General features: G+C 39.5%; 1 protein-coding gene across 2 annotated transcripts; it reads right to left on the bottom strand.

Moving 5' to 3' along the window:
- Positions 1–3,237: 3,237 nt before the first annotated feature.
- On the bottom strand, positions 3,238–15,801 carry KGD4 (alpha-ketoglutarate dehydrogenase subunit 4). 2 transcript variants are annotated; one of them, XR_010941977.1, is made up of 5 exons: positions 15,668–15,801; positions 6,455–6,518; positions 5,096–5,283; positions 4,118–4,221; positions 3,238–3,845 (listed from the first exon to the last, which is right to left on the bottom strand). XR_010941977.1 is itself a non-coding variant. In XM_067730898.1 (4 exons), the coding sequence occupies exons 1-4, from the start codon at positions 15,707–15,709 to the stop codon at positions 4,204–4,206; spliced, it is 312 nt and encodes a 103-aa protein (XP_067586999.1). In that variant the 5' UTR covers positions 15,710–15,801; the 3' UTR covers positions 3,637–4,203. The 2 variants fall into 2 exon arrangements, 1 of the variants encoding a protein (XP_067586999.1); XM_067730898.1 differs by having other exon boundaries at positions 3,637–4,221.
- Between the last annotated feature and the right edge of the window lie 224 nt (positions 15,802–16,025).

Genomic DNA, 16,025 nt, shown 5'->3' with positions numbered 1-16,025 from the left:
CTGTTAAGTAGGTCCGGCCAGAGCCCGCCCTAAGGGAGCGGCAAGAGGCAGGGCTGGTCTTCTGCGCCGCACCCCGTCCTACCACGTGACCGCAGATTGTACCGGAAGCGGGGTGCTCTCGGTGGTGGCTGTGTCACCCTGTTACCGTTTTAACTTAGATACTTTCTTCACTACCGAAGACGGATCAGCGCTCTGATACGATGCTCTGTGTTCAGGATTTAATAGGTGTGTATGAGTGCGGAAGGCTCGGCCTTGTCTCTGATCTCGCTCTCTAGTTTTTGCTCAAGGGTGTCCTGTCACCATGGTTACTGTGGACGCCTAAGCCGACAATTTCAGGTTACTTAAGCGAGTGCCCAGTTCTTAAGGGCTGATCAAGAGGAATTCTTAGTCCTTTATGAAGAAGCATGTCTAGGCAAAGAAGTTCCAAGTCAACTGAACAATTTTGTGCTGTGGAACAGACTTCTGGCCATCAGTTTTCTACCCTGTAAGGTGGAACTTATAGACTACATCATAGGTGGTTGCGAGGATTAAATGAAACTTGCACAAAGTTTAGACGTAGCGCTCAATGGTTAACTGTGATCAGTACCCAACTTTGATTCTCATAAGTTTTCATACAAATCAATTAATTCATTTATTCAACGAATATATATTGAATGCTTACAATATGCCAGGCTCTGTTGCAGACTCTGAGAAATCAGCAGGGGAAAAACAAATATCAGTGCCTTCCAATGGGAGGAGATAATTAAAATACGCTATGATACATAGTGATAAGTGCTACAGAGATAATAAAGCTGGGAAAGGGGATAGATAGTAGGGTTTGTGATTTTAAATAGGGTGTTACCAGAAAGACATTACTGAAAAGCCACTGCAGAGTTTTGAGCAGACAAGTGATATCGGACTTAATGTTTTAAAACTCGCCCTTTGACTGTTGTGAGAGATTACACTGTAAACTTAGAGGGGCAAGGAAAACCAAGAAGGCCAGTTAAAGAATTATTGCAGGAATCCAGATGGTTGTATTGAGGGTACCAGTTTGGCTTCTAGCCAATACGACTTGCTGACAGACTGGACATGGGTTGTGGGGGAAGAAAAGGATAATTCTAAGGTTTTGAGCTGGAGCATTTGATGCTTCTAAGAGTGGAGAATCCTGATTTTCAGAGTTAGGTTGAAGAAGGCAGCAGAATACAAAAACTCATAACTTACTCAAGGTAATACAGTGTAAAGGCTGAGTCCTTACTCTGGATCTAGGCTACCTGCATATGAATACTGGCCCCACAACTATTCATTTACTAGGTTTATGATTTGGGCAAATTATTTAACCTTTCTGTTGCTAGTTTCTTCTGTTAATAGGACCTACTCACTGGGTTGCTGTAAGGCTTAAATGACTGCACACGTCAGAAACCCTTAGGATACAGTCTGACAGTGTGCAGTTTATGTTAGCCATCACATAACTATTACTGGTCACGTTCCAGCTCTTTGTCACTACTTGGGTCTTTATTGAGCACTGATATATTCATTAAGCAAAATTCTCCTATGTTGCAGAAAACATACCATCTCTACCACTTATACCTCTTAATTGTGGCAAGTCATACCTAGTGATATATGGTGTCACGTGACTTAGGTAATCGTTCCTTCTAAAAGACATCACTGTCAACAGTAATCTAACCTCACTTGTAGTAGAAATAAGCTAAATAGTGAGCTAAATTTGAGGCTTGAGGTTCCCAAGTGTGCCATGGCATATGAATTGATAATCACATTATACCATGCTGCTGACAAGTAAATTCCTATATTGGGACATTTTAAATAGGGTAACAAAGGCAATGTTTAAGTGATATTCTGGGTTCATTAGGGCACTGTATAAATATAAAATACCATTCAGCATCTGTATAGCATTTTACAGTTAAGAAAGCGCTTTCACACACCAGTAGTAGCCAGCTTCCAAGATGGCCCTAATGATTCTTGCCTTCTGGTATTAATGCACTTGTGTAGTTTACTCACACAATGAAACAGGCTGTTCTGTGTGACTAATAGAGTATTGCAGAAATGAATGTGTATAACTTGAGTCTAGATCATAAAGAGGTATTGCTGCTTCTGCCTGTACACTTGGATCATTTGCTCTGGAGGAATTCAGCCATCATGTCATGAATTCATTCAGGCAGCCCTGTGGAGAAGCCTAGGTGGAGGGGAACCGAGGCCTCCTGCCAACAGCCAGCATCAACCTGCCAGCTATGTGAGTGAGCTATCTTGGAGATGGATGGTCCAGCCCCAGTGAAACCTTCAGATAACTGCAGCCCCAGGTGGCATTGATTGCAACCTCATGAAAAACACTGAGCAGACCTGCCCTGCCAAGCTGCCCCAGAATTCCTGACCCAGAGAAACCATGAGCTATTAAGTGAGTGTCGTTTTCAGCCACTCAATTTGGGGGTGATTTGTTACAACGTAGTAGACAATACACTAATTTGATCCTGCCTATCACATTGTATAGTACTGGAGAAAAAACTGCAAGTTGGACAAACTGAGCGATTTGCTAACGGTTACAGATACTTAACTGTTTAACTCCTAAATGAAAACACAAGCTATTTACTCTAAGTCAAGCCCAAATTCTTTCTATGACACCATCCTCCTTGGGAGCTCATCCTATGACAGCAATTCCCACGAACATCCTTTTGCCATACCTCTAGTCATAAATTCTGTAAAAGTGATATATTTTTTCATTGGAACTTTCATGGCAGCAGCTGTAGTAAAGGTGGTCCTCAGACGGTACCAGTATTGGGGTTTCTAACTGCTGGCCCACGACATTACTCAAGCCACTCTTCATTTCCTGCACCTACCCTGAGAGCAAAAAAATTGCCTTGGGCTTCCTTTTACTGAAATGAGAAAGCTAAGGAGAAAAAAGAGAATAGTGCTAGTTTTTAAGAAATTTTTCCAAGTATATTTTTGAAATAATAAAAAAGAAATCATGAGTCATGTATTTCTCATGAGTTACCAGAATAGCTCATTGCTAGCACCAAACTCCTGTTTCACATTCAAGTTGGGCAACATTTATACTAAGCCACAATACAGAATTTACACGAAAAGCAGATCAACTCTGAAATAGTAAAAAAGAAAAAAAAGTATAAAGATTAATCCATACGCAACTGGGCAAATACAAAAACGTACTCAACAATTCTACTGTGTCTATTACTCATGAGTTACCCTTACTATTAGGGATGACTTCTTTAACGCATATTCTAGAAATCATTAAAGGTATAGAAGAGAATTTATTTCACTTTGTGAGGCTTTACTTTCACAATCATACATACCCTTGGCACAGGAAGAGCCTATTAAAATTCTGTAAATTGCCTTAATAAGGTGAATAGGTTGATTTTATGAGGCTTTTGGACAATGAAGTTTGAGAAAGTTTATGCTTGTCAGGATTTGTACACATGATCACAATCAAAACAGTAAAATAAACCAAAGAACAAGACTTTCTTAACACCCCTAAAAACATAGTAACTTAAAATTTCTGGTCAAATGTTATTCCTATGCTATATTCATTTTGATCTCTTATTCTCCATTTGATACTGACATTTTTTTCTGAACACAGGTTACATAATCTTTTGTGTTAATTCCCTAGTCTTAATACCACAAAGGCATCTGTTTTACCATGGCTGTATTTTTATTATTTAGAGTACGATATGCTTATTGAGCCAGTTATTCTCCAGTAACTTTGTGAATGCAAAAACACTGAGAGAATTAAGAACAAATAATGGAGTCATTATTTCACTGATCCTTATCCAATTCCAGGAAAATTACTTCCAGAAAGCTGCAATTCTGCCGGATATATTCTTTCCATGTTTAAACAGAAACTGAAAGAGAAGTGAAATTATGGTAAACCTATGATTGTTCACTAGACATTGTGTACTTTTAATAGTTCAACACTGTAATGCTTGATAATTTATCTGAGTAAATTAATAGGCTAACATTTAAAAATGTATACTTTAATAAGTATAAAGTATATAAACAATCAGGTAAGCTTGTGGAGAAGCTGACCAAGATACATAAATTAGGAGATACAAGTGTCCTAAATTTTCTATACTTTTTTTTTTTACAGAAATTTTATTAAAGTTGTTTAATGTACAATTTCTCATTTGTCATTCTGGAAGTCCTTCACTGTAAAGACTCTTCTTTGTCTGATTAAACAAACAGCAGCCACACTGTCAGTGATTATTCTGGACCTCCACGCTGAAAAGGAAGTAATAAAGCAATAAGATTAGGTGTTTCATTTACAAAGAAATGTTTTCATGGCCACTATACAAATTTGAAACATTTTAATCAAATGATCTTTAGGTTTTAAAAACAATTTCAGATTTTTCATAGCTTTGGGGCACTCCTATCAATGTTATAAAGAATTTCAGATCTGAAGAGGACTCAAGGTTGACGTAGATCAATGGTCCTCAAATTTCTTGGTCCTTTACACTCTAAAAAATCAATGAGGGGGCTTCCCTGGAGGCGCAGTGGTTAAGAATCTGCCTGCCGATGCAGGGGACACAGGTTCGAGCCCTGGTCCGGGAAGATCACACATGCCGCAAAGCAACTAAGCCCATGCACCACGACTGCCCAGCCTGTGCTCTAGAGCCCGCAAGCCACAACTACAGAGTCCATGTGCCACAACTACTGAAGCCTGCGTGACTAGAGCCCGTGCTCTGCAACAAGAGAAGCCACCGCAATGAGAAGCCCATGCACCGCAACAAAGAGTAGCCCCCGCTTGCCGCAACTAGAGAAAGCCCACGCACAGCAACGAAGACCCAACGCAGAGAAAAGTAAATTAATTTAAAAAAAATTAATGAGGACCCTAAAGAGCTTTTTTCCATGGGGTATATATATTTTGCTATTTACCATACTATACTTCTACACATATATTCCTTCATGCACATTTACTGAGGGCTCGAACATCGTTTATTTCTCATAGTCCAGGCCTACATGACCATCCCTGTCTTAGCTATGGACACACCTTGACAAGACAATGGGAAGAACATGGAAATCAGCAATATGAAACTCCAAAGCCAATAACGTTGAGGTGTTTTCCACAGTATTGGGATAAAGAGCAACAACGTACTTGGATAAATTCAATTTCTTCTTGAGATACAAGTTTCCTTCTGTACTTCTGAGGTAAAGTTTTTATTAACTCTGCAGTGTCTGGTGGACCCGGATGCATCAGCCAGTCTGGTGATTTACTTCCCTTAGAATGCTGTGAAATTGAAGAAGAGTGAGACGGTAGTCCTGCTGATCTCAGAACTTCTGACACTGAAATTAAAAAAAAAAAAAAATAGAGGAATTGTGCAGTGTCTTAAAATACTATTTTGAATTATCTATCATTAAATAATCAAGTTATTCTTTTTTTTTTTTGCGGTATGCGGGCCTCTCACTGTTGTGGTCTCTCCTGTTGTGGAGCACAGGCTCCGGATGCACAGGCTCGGCGGCCATGGCTCACGGGCCCAGCCACTCCGCGGCATGTGAGATCTTCCCAGACCGGGGCAGGAACCCGCGTCCCCCCAATCCGCAGGCAGACCCCCAACCACTGCGCCACCAGGGAAGCCCTCAAGTTATTCTTAAAATGATAAGTATTACAATCCAAGAGATAAGTATTATAGAGTAACTTCGTTGGGTAGCTATATATAGTTTCATAAAGTTCTATTTAAAGCAAATGAGGTAGTTTTAAGTGAATGAATTACTAAATTGAAGAGTAAGTTCATAAAATAATGAAATTTCTAGGTAGTGGAGTTCAACCCGTATGGATAACTTACATTACTTAAATTTTGTCATATGGTAGAGATTACAGGTAATACCATACAATGGAGAATAAGAAAGTTGAGATTTGTTTTCTCCATACTTGTTTGTCACCTATATCCTAATTTTTCAAGAGTTACAATAAGTTAAAAATATCCATACAAAATTTGTTAAAATTCTCCCTGAATTAAAGGTCAAGTATCTTATAATTAAAGACAGCTGACAGAGCAGTAAGAGAAAAACAGAACTTGTTCAGAATCTTCAGTTACTGTAATAGGCAATGATTGTTAAGTTCTAAGGCAATCCAAGAAATATTTACTGCCTCAATGAACAGATAAATCAGTGAATGAAAGAAAAGGTTAGCTGGGAGAGAAATATAGGAATGGTGGTTATTCATCATAATCTCTGCAAATATAAGCATGGGACATTCTTCTGAAGGACAGAAGGTGGAACAAAAATTCCCATATATAAACACAGTATCATTAAAAATTCAGAAATACCTACTGTCAAGTTACTACTTTTTTACAAGGAGGTAATAGAAAGTTAGTTAATGCAACCTAACATACCATTGTGATCTAAGCTACCATTGTCTACTGGATTCTAAAATGAGAAATATTGTGTATAATAGAATATTCATGTATAAATCTGCATGTACATATCTTTTTAGTATAAATAAACTACAGCTTACCATTGGGTTTAGGATTGTCTCTTCTGTCAGGGAACCTTATTAATGGAGTATGTGGCTTGACTACCTAAAGGAAAAATAAAATGCATGAAAAAGAAATGAAGCACTAAAATAACCTCATTTACTACATAAGAAATAATCTAATGAACCTCACAAGCAGATGCTTTTGTTAAAATAAAATAACTTAGTACCTGACAGCAACTTTAAATTTTACTATTTTAAATTTTACTCTTTCCCAACAAGGACAGCTAGTCTATAAACTATTATCTGATATTCATAAGAACTTTGTACTTTATACATCACAAGATATTTTACTGTACTGCCTACTGACCTCAAAACAACCCTATAAGGTGACAAGGATTTTATGTTGCATGACTTCTAAATCACCCTGCTGATTGGTAAGAATTGCAAGTTTCCTGACTTGTATTGAGTGTTGTTTCTCTACTATGTTAATACCTAGTGGTTTAGATAGAATAGGATAAAAAGCATATTGAAAATTAGGTAATCAAAAGAATACTTTTTCTGACTACAAAAGTAACCCATGTTCTGTGTAAAAAATTTGGAAAAAACACAGAAAAGCACAAAGAAGAAAACACCATCTATAAGCCAAAACCCACATAAAATAGATTTAAACATTTGATAGCCCTTGACTTCAGCCTTTTTCCTATACCCATAGAAATACATGTATTTAGAACACCATTTTTAATAAGATATTTGAAGAGTATTAATGTTTTATCCCTAAAATTCCAGTTAATGCTACAGAGGAGCTTAAGCAGAACTTTCAGTATGAAATCTTCTGAATATATATAAAATGCTGAGACTCTAATAAACAGAGTACTATTTTTTACTAACGTAATCTATAAGTTGCTGTGTAACTAGTGAGACAGGTGTGTGTTTATCTGCAATATATTTGTATATATGTACTACACATTACACATTTTATATGAGTACAGAAGCAAATAGGCTTGTAGGGATGGGTCTGAAAACTAACCACCATAATTCTGCTGCTGTGAGAAAATGCTGGAAGATAGTTGTCTCTCTAAGCATTAAAGCATGTTCACATCTTTTGTGTTAAAAAACAAACCTTCTCACTCCACGTAGTACCTGTTTCTTTTCATAGCCAGGCTTCTTGAAAGAGTGTTCTTTCCTTCCTATAGTCCTAAGCTTTTCAGGATAAACTTCAAACTCGCATTTGGCACACACAGGCCCATCATGATCAGGTCTCTCCCTACCTCTCTAGCCTCATTCCCCACCACTGTACCTTTCACTCCAGGTATTCTGAAGTACTTTTCATTTCCCTAACTCCTCATACCATTTCCATCCCCATTCAATCTACAGCTTGTGTGCTCTGCCACGAATCTCTCCCAGGTCCCACCCCGCTTCCATGCCTCCACTTTCATCTGACTGCTTATCTTTGAAAACAGCTCAACTGTCACTCCTCTCTAAGAAGATTCCCGATTCCTAAATCTGATTTAAAAACTCCTCCTGTGTTTCCACAGCAACCTGAACATCCTAAGAATATTGTGTAGAGGACAGTAAATGAGCCAATGATTACAGGAGAGCAAAGCTCCTGGAAAGGCAGAGATGGAAAATTAAGTACTTCTGCAGAAGTAGCCAGTACATAGTAAATGCTCAGCAAACATCTGACAAATGAGTGAATAGACCATTTGTAGGTAAGGGCTAACTGTATAGGTATGTAAGTATGTATACACACACTTAAACAAATGTACATACACCAGAGAGAAAGAATCCATTTCAACATTGCTTTTGTACACTTAAAAATATGGTTGGGCTTCCCTGGTGGCGCAGTGGTTGAGAGTCCGCCTGCCGATGCAGGGGACACGGGTTCATGCCCCGGTCCGGGAGGATCCCACATGCCGCGGAGCAGCTGGGCCCGTGAGCCATGGCCGCTGGGCCTGCGCGTCCGGAGCCTGTGCTCCGCAGCGGGAGAGGCCACAACAGTGAGAGGCCCGTGTGCCGGAAAAAAAAAAAAAAAAAAAAAGGTAATATGCCCATATAGATTAAATTCCCACAGCTTGGTATCCCCCCTTTTTAAGAGAAAATTTTAAAAATACATAAAAGTAGACAGAGTAGTATAATAAACCCTGATAAACACATCACACAATTTCAACAGTAATCAATCTTATTCCATCAACCCTTCCCCCATTAAACAAATCCCAGTCATCTCATCTCATCTGTTAATACCATCTACATGTATCATGTAACAGAAAAGGATTTGGTTAAACCATAGTCCCAATACTTTTCCCACACTTAACAAAAATAATTCTTTAATATCATCTATTATTTAGCTATGCTCAAATTTTCCTGTCTCAAAATTGTCTTTTTTAAACTCTAAATGTAAATACAAAGAGAAACAAATAAGTCTGTCAATTAGTTGACCAGCTTATAACTAAGGAAAAAAAAGGAGCTAATCCAAATAACTTTCATAGTGCTTGGACTATATACCTTCAGTCTAAAGACAAAAAGAAATACAAAGAAATCTTGAACTTTTTACTTAGTAGGTTGGTTGTATAGATATAGCTATACATTTTGTATATATTGTAGGACTAAGCAAATGAGTATATACATATTGATGTTTGTGGAAGGCAGAGATTTCCCTGTGAGAGAAAGAACATATAAATATGGGATGAGGGAAGGCAAGGAAGAATACTGTAGTGTTAAGGCTGGAATCTGAGGGAATCAGTAGGAAGTCAGGATAAATGCCATGAGTTTATTCAACCAGCCCCCTGTTAATTTGGGTTGTTAATTTGAGTCGTTTCCAATCTTCTTCCAGTTCTCATATACCACTGGGCACACCCCCACTCACCCCAGCCCCTAGCCTTCCTCACTGTGGACATCTCCCACCAGAGTATTCTATTTGTTACAAATGATGAAACTATATTAACACGTCATTATCACCCAAAGTTTTACATTAGAGTTCATTCTTGGTGTTGTACGTTCTATGGGTTTTGACAAATGTACAATGACATATTCACTATTATAGCATCTTCTGTGTTCTGCCTACTCATCCCTTCATTCCCCAATCTCTGGCAACCACTGATCTGTTTACTGTCTCCACAGTTTTGCCTTTTCCAGAATGTCATGCAGATGGAATCATACAGCATGTAGCCTTTTCAGATTGGCTTCTTGCATTTAGTAACATGCATGTATGTTTCTTCCATGATTTTTCCTGGCTTGGTAGCTTGTTTCTTTTTGAAATAACATTATAAATTATATTTGTATAATATACAAATATATAATTATATAATAATATAATATTACAATAATATAATTTGGGTTGAGTAATATTACATTGTCTGGATGTACCACAGTTTATTTATCCATTCACCTACTGAAAGACATCTTGGTTGTTTCCAAGTTTTGGCAATTATAAATGAAGCTGCTATAAACATCCATGTGTAGGTTTTTGTTCGGACGTAAGTTTTCAATTCATTTGGGTAAAAGTGCGATTGTTCAACCATATGGTAAAAGTATGTTCAGTTGTGTAAGAAACTGCCAAACTGCCTCCTGAAGTGGCTGTGGCACTTTGCATTCTCAACAGCAGTGAATGAGAGTTCCCATTGCTCCACCTCCTTGTCAGCATTTGGTGGTGTCAGTATTCTGGGTTTCAGCCATTCTAATAGGTATATAGAGGTGTCTTACTGTTGTTTTAATTTGCAATTAATTCCCTAATGACTATGATGTTGAACATCTTTTCATATCATTGTCATCTGTATATCTTCTTTGATGAGGTGTTTGTTCAGCTCTTTTGCCCATTTTTTAGTCAGACTGTTTTCATTGTTGACTTTCTTTTTTTTTCTTTCTTTTTTTTTTTTTTTCCGGTACACGGGCCTCTCACTATTGAGGCCTCTCCCATTGCGGAGCACAGGCTCTGGACGCACAGGCTCAGCGGCCGTGGCTCACGGGCCCAGCCGCTCCGTGGCATGTGGGATCTTCCCGGACCGGGGCACGAACCCGTGTCCCCTGCATCGGCAGGCGGACTCTCAACCACTGCGCCACCAGGGAAGCCCCATTTTTTTAAATATAAATTTATTTATTATTTTTGGCTGCATTGGGCCTTCGTTGCTGTGCGCGGGCTTCCTCTAGTTGCAGGTGAGCGTGGACTCCTCATTGCGGTGGCTTCTCTTGTTGCGGAGCACGTGCTCTAGGGCGTATGAGCTTCAGTAGTTGTGGATCGTGGGCTCTAGGGCACAGGCTCAGTAGCTGTGGTGCATGGGCTTAGCTCCTCCATGGCATGTGGGATCTTCCCAGACCAGGGCTCGAACCTGTGTCCCCTGCATTGGCAGGCAGATTCTTAACCACTGTGCCACCAAGGAACTTTTAAGAGTTCTTTATATATCTTGAATAACATCCTTTATTAGATATTCTTTTTGCAAATATTTTCTCCCAATCTGTGGCTTGTCTTCTCATTCTCTTCACAGTGTCTTTTGCAGACCAGAAATTTTTAATTTTAATGACATCCAGTTTATCAATTATTTCTTTCATGGATTGTGCATTTGGTGTTGTATTTAAAAAGTCACTGCCAAATCCAAGGTCATCTAAGTTTTCTTCTCTGTTATCTTCTAGAAGTTTTATAGTTTTCCACTTTACATATAGGCCTATGATCCATTCTGAGTTAATTTTTGTGAAGGGTATAACGTCTGTGTCTAGATTCATGTTTTGCAAGTGGATGTCTAGTTGTTCCAGCAACATTTATTGAAAAGACTATCTTTTCTCTATTGTATTGCCTTTGCTTCTTTGTCAAAGATCAGTTGACTATCCTGTTATTTCTACCTTTCTAAGTCTCTTAGTTTTAGCTGTGCCTCATATATAGCATAGCATTGAATATTCATTTGTTGGCCAATATGAGAATACTTTTAAAAGGGCAGTTACACCATTTGAATTTATAGATATAACTCACAAGTTTGGTGTATTTTCTGTCATATCATTATATGATTATTTAAATATAAAGTCCTTTGTCATATGATTTTTTTCTTTGCTTTCATTTGTGGGGTTTGTTGTTTTGTCTTTTGGTATTTGGAAAGATTTGTACTTTTGTATGTTTGTTATGTTGCTACCTTTAGATAATACTCTTAGTTGCCCGTTTCTGAGATACTATCTATTGGTTCACTATTATGAGAAAGAATGGTAGTTGATGGTAATCTCTTCTCTGCCTTCCCTCCCCATCTTTTACTACCATTTAATAACCAGAGGCAATTAGCAAGTTTATTCTACCTTCTGTATACTCTTCCCCTTATTCCCTCCATTTTAAAGTTTTATTAGATCCATACTGTCAAAAAAAATAATATTATCAACAAGTCTTTCTCCCTTATCTGCATTATTTAGTCTTAGTTCTATAATTAAATACATTCAGTGCCTACATCCAGTTCCTATATTAAAACAGCCACAAGTACAAATAAGTATTTCTTAGTTGTCTGAAGCTCATTCTCTGTGAGAGCTGTAAGAAGAGCTTCAGGGAACAATATTCCCTGAGTTATTAAAGGTTAAGAAGAGTTTGTGGCCTTTACACTTGAAGGTCAATGTAGCTAGATAAAGCTTTGGTTCACATTTTCTTTAACTACCTTAAATATGTTATCCACATGTTTTCCTTAATGAAGTATTATTGTTGAAAACTCTGATAACTTCCATTCTCTTTTAAGTGCTTGGTCTTGTCGCTTGGATCACCAAATAATTTTTTCTTTAAAATTTAATGATTTTACTAGAATATACTCATTAATCAAACATACTGGATCAAATCTACAAGGTATAACTTTAAGTGTTCTTTTGTATCAGGAAAGTTTTATTAAATTATAGGTTTTGAGACTTGGTCAACTCTATCTACTGTCACTTTTTCATAGACTACTTATTACACAGAAGTTGCATCGTCTCGTCTTTATCGTCTCTATGATTTTCTCTGAAACCCTTTCACCTTTTTTCATTATCAGTGATTTCTTTTGGAAACTATTATTCTATTAAGGAATCCACTTCTATGATTCATGAAGCCCAGGCAGAGTTAAGAGTGACGAGTTCTGGAGGTAACACTCCACTCTGGACTTCCTGGTTATAACCACCATCTCCTCTCTCTACCTCAACTGAAAACCGAGCCTCATGAGGCCTCAATCCCTGCCCTCCTGTTCGTGGAAGATGCCAAAGCCAACTATGTAAGAGGCTTTTTTAGAGGAGAAGACAACTCTTGTCTTCCCAGAAGACAAACTCTCTACTTTGCTTTATAAGGCAGATAGCAACCCCAAACCGCAGACAGGTTGGGACCTGCCTAGGCCTCAATCGTTATCTGTGACTTTTTAAAAAAATCATTTTTCTCCTTTCCTCCACTATTTCCTTTAGCAAAACTTCCAAGTTGCCTATTGGCCTTTATATTCTTTCCAGTTTAGCATCTATTCCTGAAAGGTTCTTTTCTTTTACTCTTAATTCTTTACTGAGTTCAGAACTGTACCATCCCTAAAATCTTAATCTAAAATCTAAACTCAACTACAACCTTTTAATTTACAACTCTCTTCTCTGTTATTTCCCACCATCAGTTCCAGCAAGCCCTTCATTTCCTTTATCGTTCCCTTTTCTCCCAGTCAATTGGTTCCATCCTGACTTTACTTCCTTTCTCATCTAGCCTAGAACCTACAGTCCATTCAAAAACCTCTTAGCACTCTCAACTGCCTTGCTGGAGGTTTATTTTCACCTCACCTGTAAAGCTCAAACCCTGAATTAATCCAACCACTTATCTTCTTCCCCTGTGTCTCATGCAGCCAAACGATTTCCTGAATGATGAACTATCTCCTTTCTACTATTGCATCATCCCAAACATAACAAATATATACTGCTTGGCATTTATTTTATTATTATTATTTTTAAATAAATTTATTTATGTATTTATTTTTGGCTGCGTTGGGTCTTCGTTGTCGCACGCAGGCTTTCTCTAGTTGTGTTGAGTGGAGCTACTCTTCGTTGTGGTGCGTGGGCTCCTCATTGCGGTGGCTTCTCTTGTTGCGGAGCACGGGCTCTAGGCGCACGGGCTTCAGTAGTTGTGGCACACGGGCTCAGTAATTGTGGCTCAGGGGCTGTAGAGAGCAGGCTCAGTAGTTGTGGCGCGCAGGCTTAGTTGCTCTGCAGCATGTGGGATCTCCCTGGACCAGGGCTTGAACCTGTGTCCCCTGCACTGGCAGGCGGATTCTTAGCCACTGCACCGCCAGGGAAGCCCCTGCTTGGCATTTAGCAGGCATTTAATGAACACTTATAAATTACTCTTCTGAAATTACTTTTGAATACCCTGTGGTCCAGCCAAATCCCTCTACTTAATGGTGACACTATGCTTTGTGAATTCCTATCAGTTTGTGCCAGCCTGTTGAAATACTACTCTTTCTTAAAGACACCAATCAACAGCCAAGTTCTAAGCTCTGTGGAGGCACCATGTATTGTCTTGTTGGCACTGCAGTCTCAGCACTGAGTATAGGCCTGGCACAGAAGTACTCAATACATTTTGCTAATGTTAACATGTAATTATTACATAATGTCAGCACATACTGCTTTGTATTATGAACCTGAATACAAGTCTTTGCAGCTTTGTTAAAAGGAGACAGACCATTTCTTACTGTATATCTCACAGCATCTTTTTTATTGTTGTTGCATATATCAATAGTAAGTTCTTTATTATTGCTGTGTACTGTTCCATTTTAACAAATCTACCACACCTTATCTTGCTAATGGACATTTGGATAATTTCTGGTTTAGGGGTTATTATTAATAAAGCAACTATGAACATTTTTATATAGTTTTTTAAATAGGTATATGCACTCATTTCTCTGGGATATAAACCTATGAGAAAAACTGCTTGGACATAGGGTAGGTATGTTTAACTAGTATTAGAGGCCCACAAAAGTTTTTCAAAGTGACTGTACCATTTTATATTCCCACTAGCATTGTATGAGTTTCAGGTGCTTCATGTTCTCATCACCACTTGGTATTGTCAGTCTTTTAAATAATTTTGGTGGGTGTGGTAGTACTTCCTGGTTTTAATTTGCATTTTCCTGGCAAATAATGATGTTGAGTATCTTTTCACTGGCTTAGTGCTCATTTGAATATCTTGCTTTGTGCAATATCAAGTTTTTCTTACCCATTTTAAAAACTGGGCTATATATTATGGATATATATAATTATCTATTATGGATACCAGTCCTTTGTCGGATGTTCTCCTGTCCTCACAGCACCTTTAACGCTCAATAACTACCCGCTGAATGAATAAGTGAGGATCATTCGTTGCAATGGGAGCAAAGACTGGGATCTAGGATTCTCTTTCAGAGCGAAATAACTTTAAGAAAAGGTCTTTTAAGAGATGTGCAAAGGGAAATGCACTTCTCGTGTCAAAGTTAAAAGGTAATTGTACAATAATATACTTTAAGAGTTGAAAAAAACTCGTGTAAAGCAACCACAAAAGTGGAGATTGTCGCCCATTATATACCAATTTTACCTCTCCTATTTAAGCTAGAGGTCACAGCTGGAGAAGCAAAAACAAAAGCTGTCAGGAGTTAGTAACTGATGTGTGGATTAAGAATAAAGTTCCTCTAGCGCCAATCTAAATTCAGGGGAAAAAAGCTTAGGAAACCAACACTAAGACATATATTACAGATAAACTTAAATATGTATTTTTTCCATTCTCCCCCATCCAGCCTGTAACCAGACGCTGGTTGGTGGGGGAGAACCCGCCTCCGGCGAAGATGCAGCCCGCGGGGCCAGTTCTCTGGCCATTCCCAAGACCTTGAAGGGACACCAGGTCAGAAGCAGGGTTCGCTTCCTTTCACTCACCGCTACCGCCTTCCTTCCGATTGGCTGATCCGCGACAACACAGACAATACTGGTCGCTGATTGGCCAGGATATTGCCAGGACAGCCAAACTGCAGACTCCTAACAGGCTAACGAGGTCCCGGTGGAGGGCAGTCCAGGGACTTCGGAACAGCTATGTGCCTACCTGCTGAGATGCACTCCCGCGGCCTGGCTCGAACCCTCAGCTGCGGTCCCCGGCTCACTGCCCGACCCAACGAGCTCAAGGTCCAATTCTCACATACACCCCGGGAAGCCGCTGCTGGCCCTATGCAGGGCCGTGGTCACCGCGCAGTCTCCACCACCGCCTTTCCTCCCCAGCGCCGGTGCTACAGTCAGCACCATCCCTACTGCCTACGGCGCGGAAAGGCAACCGAGTCTCCTTACCTGAACGACCCTGCTGGCAGACGCCATCTTGCTGCCCATCATGACCCCCGAGAGGGGCAGCTTCCGGGGCCCTGGCGAGCAGCGGCTATAACAGGAGTCCTGGGCGGCTGGGGGCGGGCTCTACCTGTGACGTCACGGAGGAGGAGCGGGCGCTCGGGAGAGACCCTCCTCCACTGCGGAGCTAGCCCCACCCACTAGTGCCTGACACCGCCCCTCCTCTCTTCCTGCCTGGGAACTGACCCAGGTGTTTCCCATTGCTTCGTTTTGCAGACGAAGGTTTGTGGTATTGTATTTATTTTGTTCACCGGCCTATGAGTGATCTGGGACCATTTCTTCTCCAGATAGGCAGTTTCCAGTT

This window comes from Pseudorca crassidens, chromosome 3 (genome assembly GCF_039906515.1).
Source record: "Pseudorca crassidens isolate mPseCra1 chromosome 3, mPseCra1.hap1, whole genome shotgun sequence".
Classification (NCBI taxonomy): Eukaryota; Metazoa; Chordata; class Mammalia; order Artiodactyla; family Delphinidae; genus Pseudorca; species Pseudorca crassidens.
This window is presented reverse-complemented; position numbering and strand designations above follow the sequence as displayed.

Excerpts from the sequence above, each read along its gene's own strand:
- KGD4 (XM_067730898.1), bottom strand. The coding sequence starts at position 15,709 with ATGATGGGCAGCAAGATGGCGTCTGCCAGCAGGGTCGTTCAG. Across the intron at positions 6,519-15,667 it reads CTGCCAGCAGGGTCGTTCAG|GTAGTCAAGCCACATACTCC; the intron begins GTAAGGAGACTC and ends TTTTTCCTTTAG. Across the intron at positions 5,284-6,454 it reads AGACAATCCTAAACCCAATG|TGTCAGAAGTTCTGAGATCA; the intron begins GTAAGCTGTAGT and ends TTTTAATTTCAG.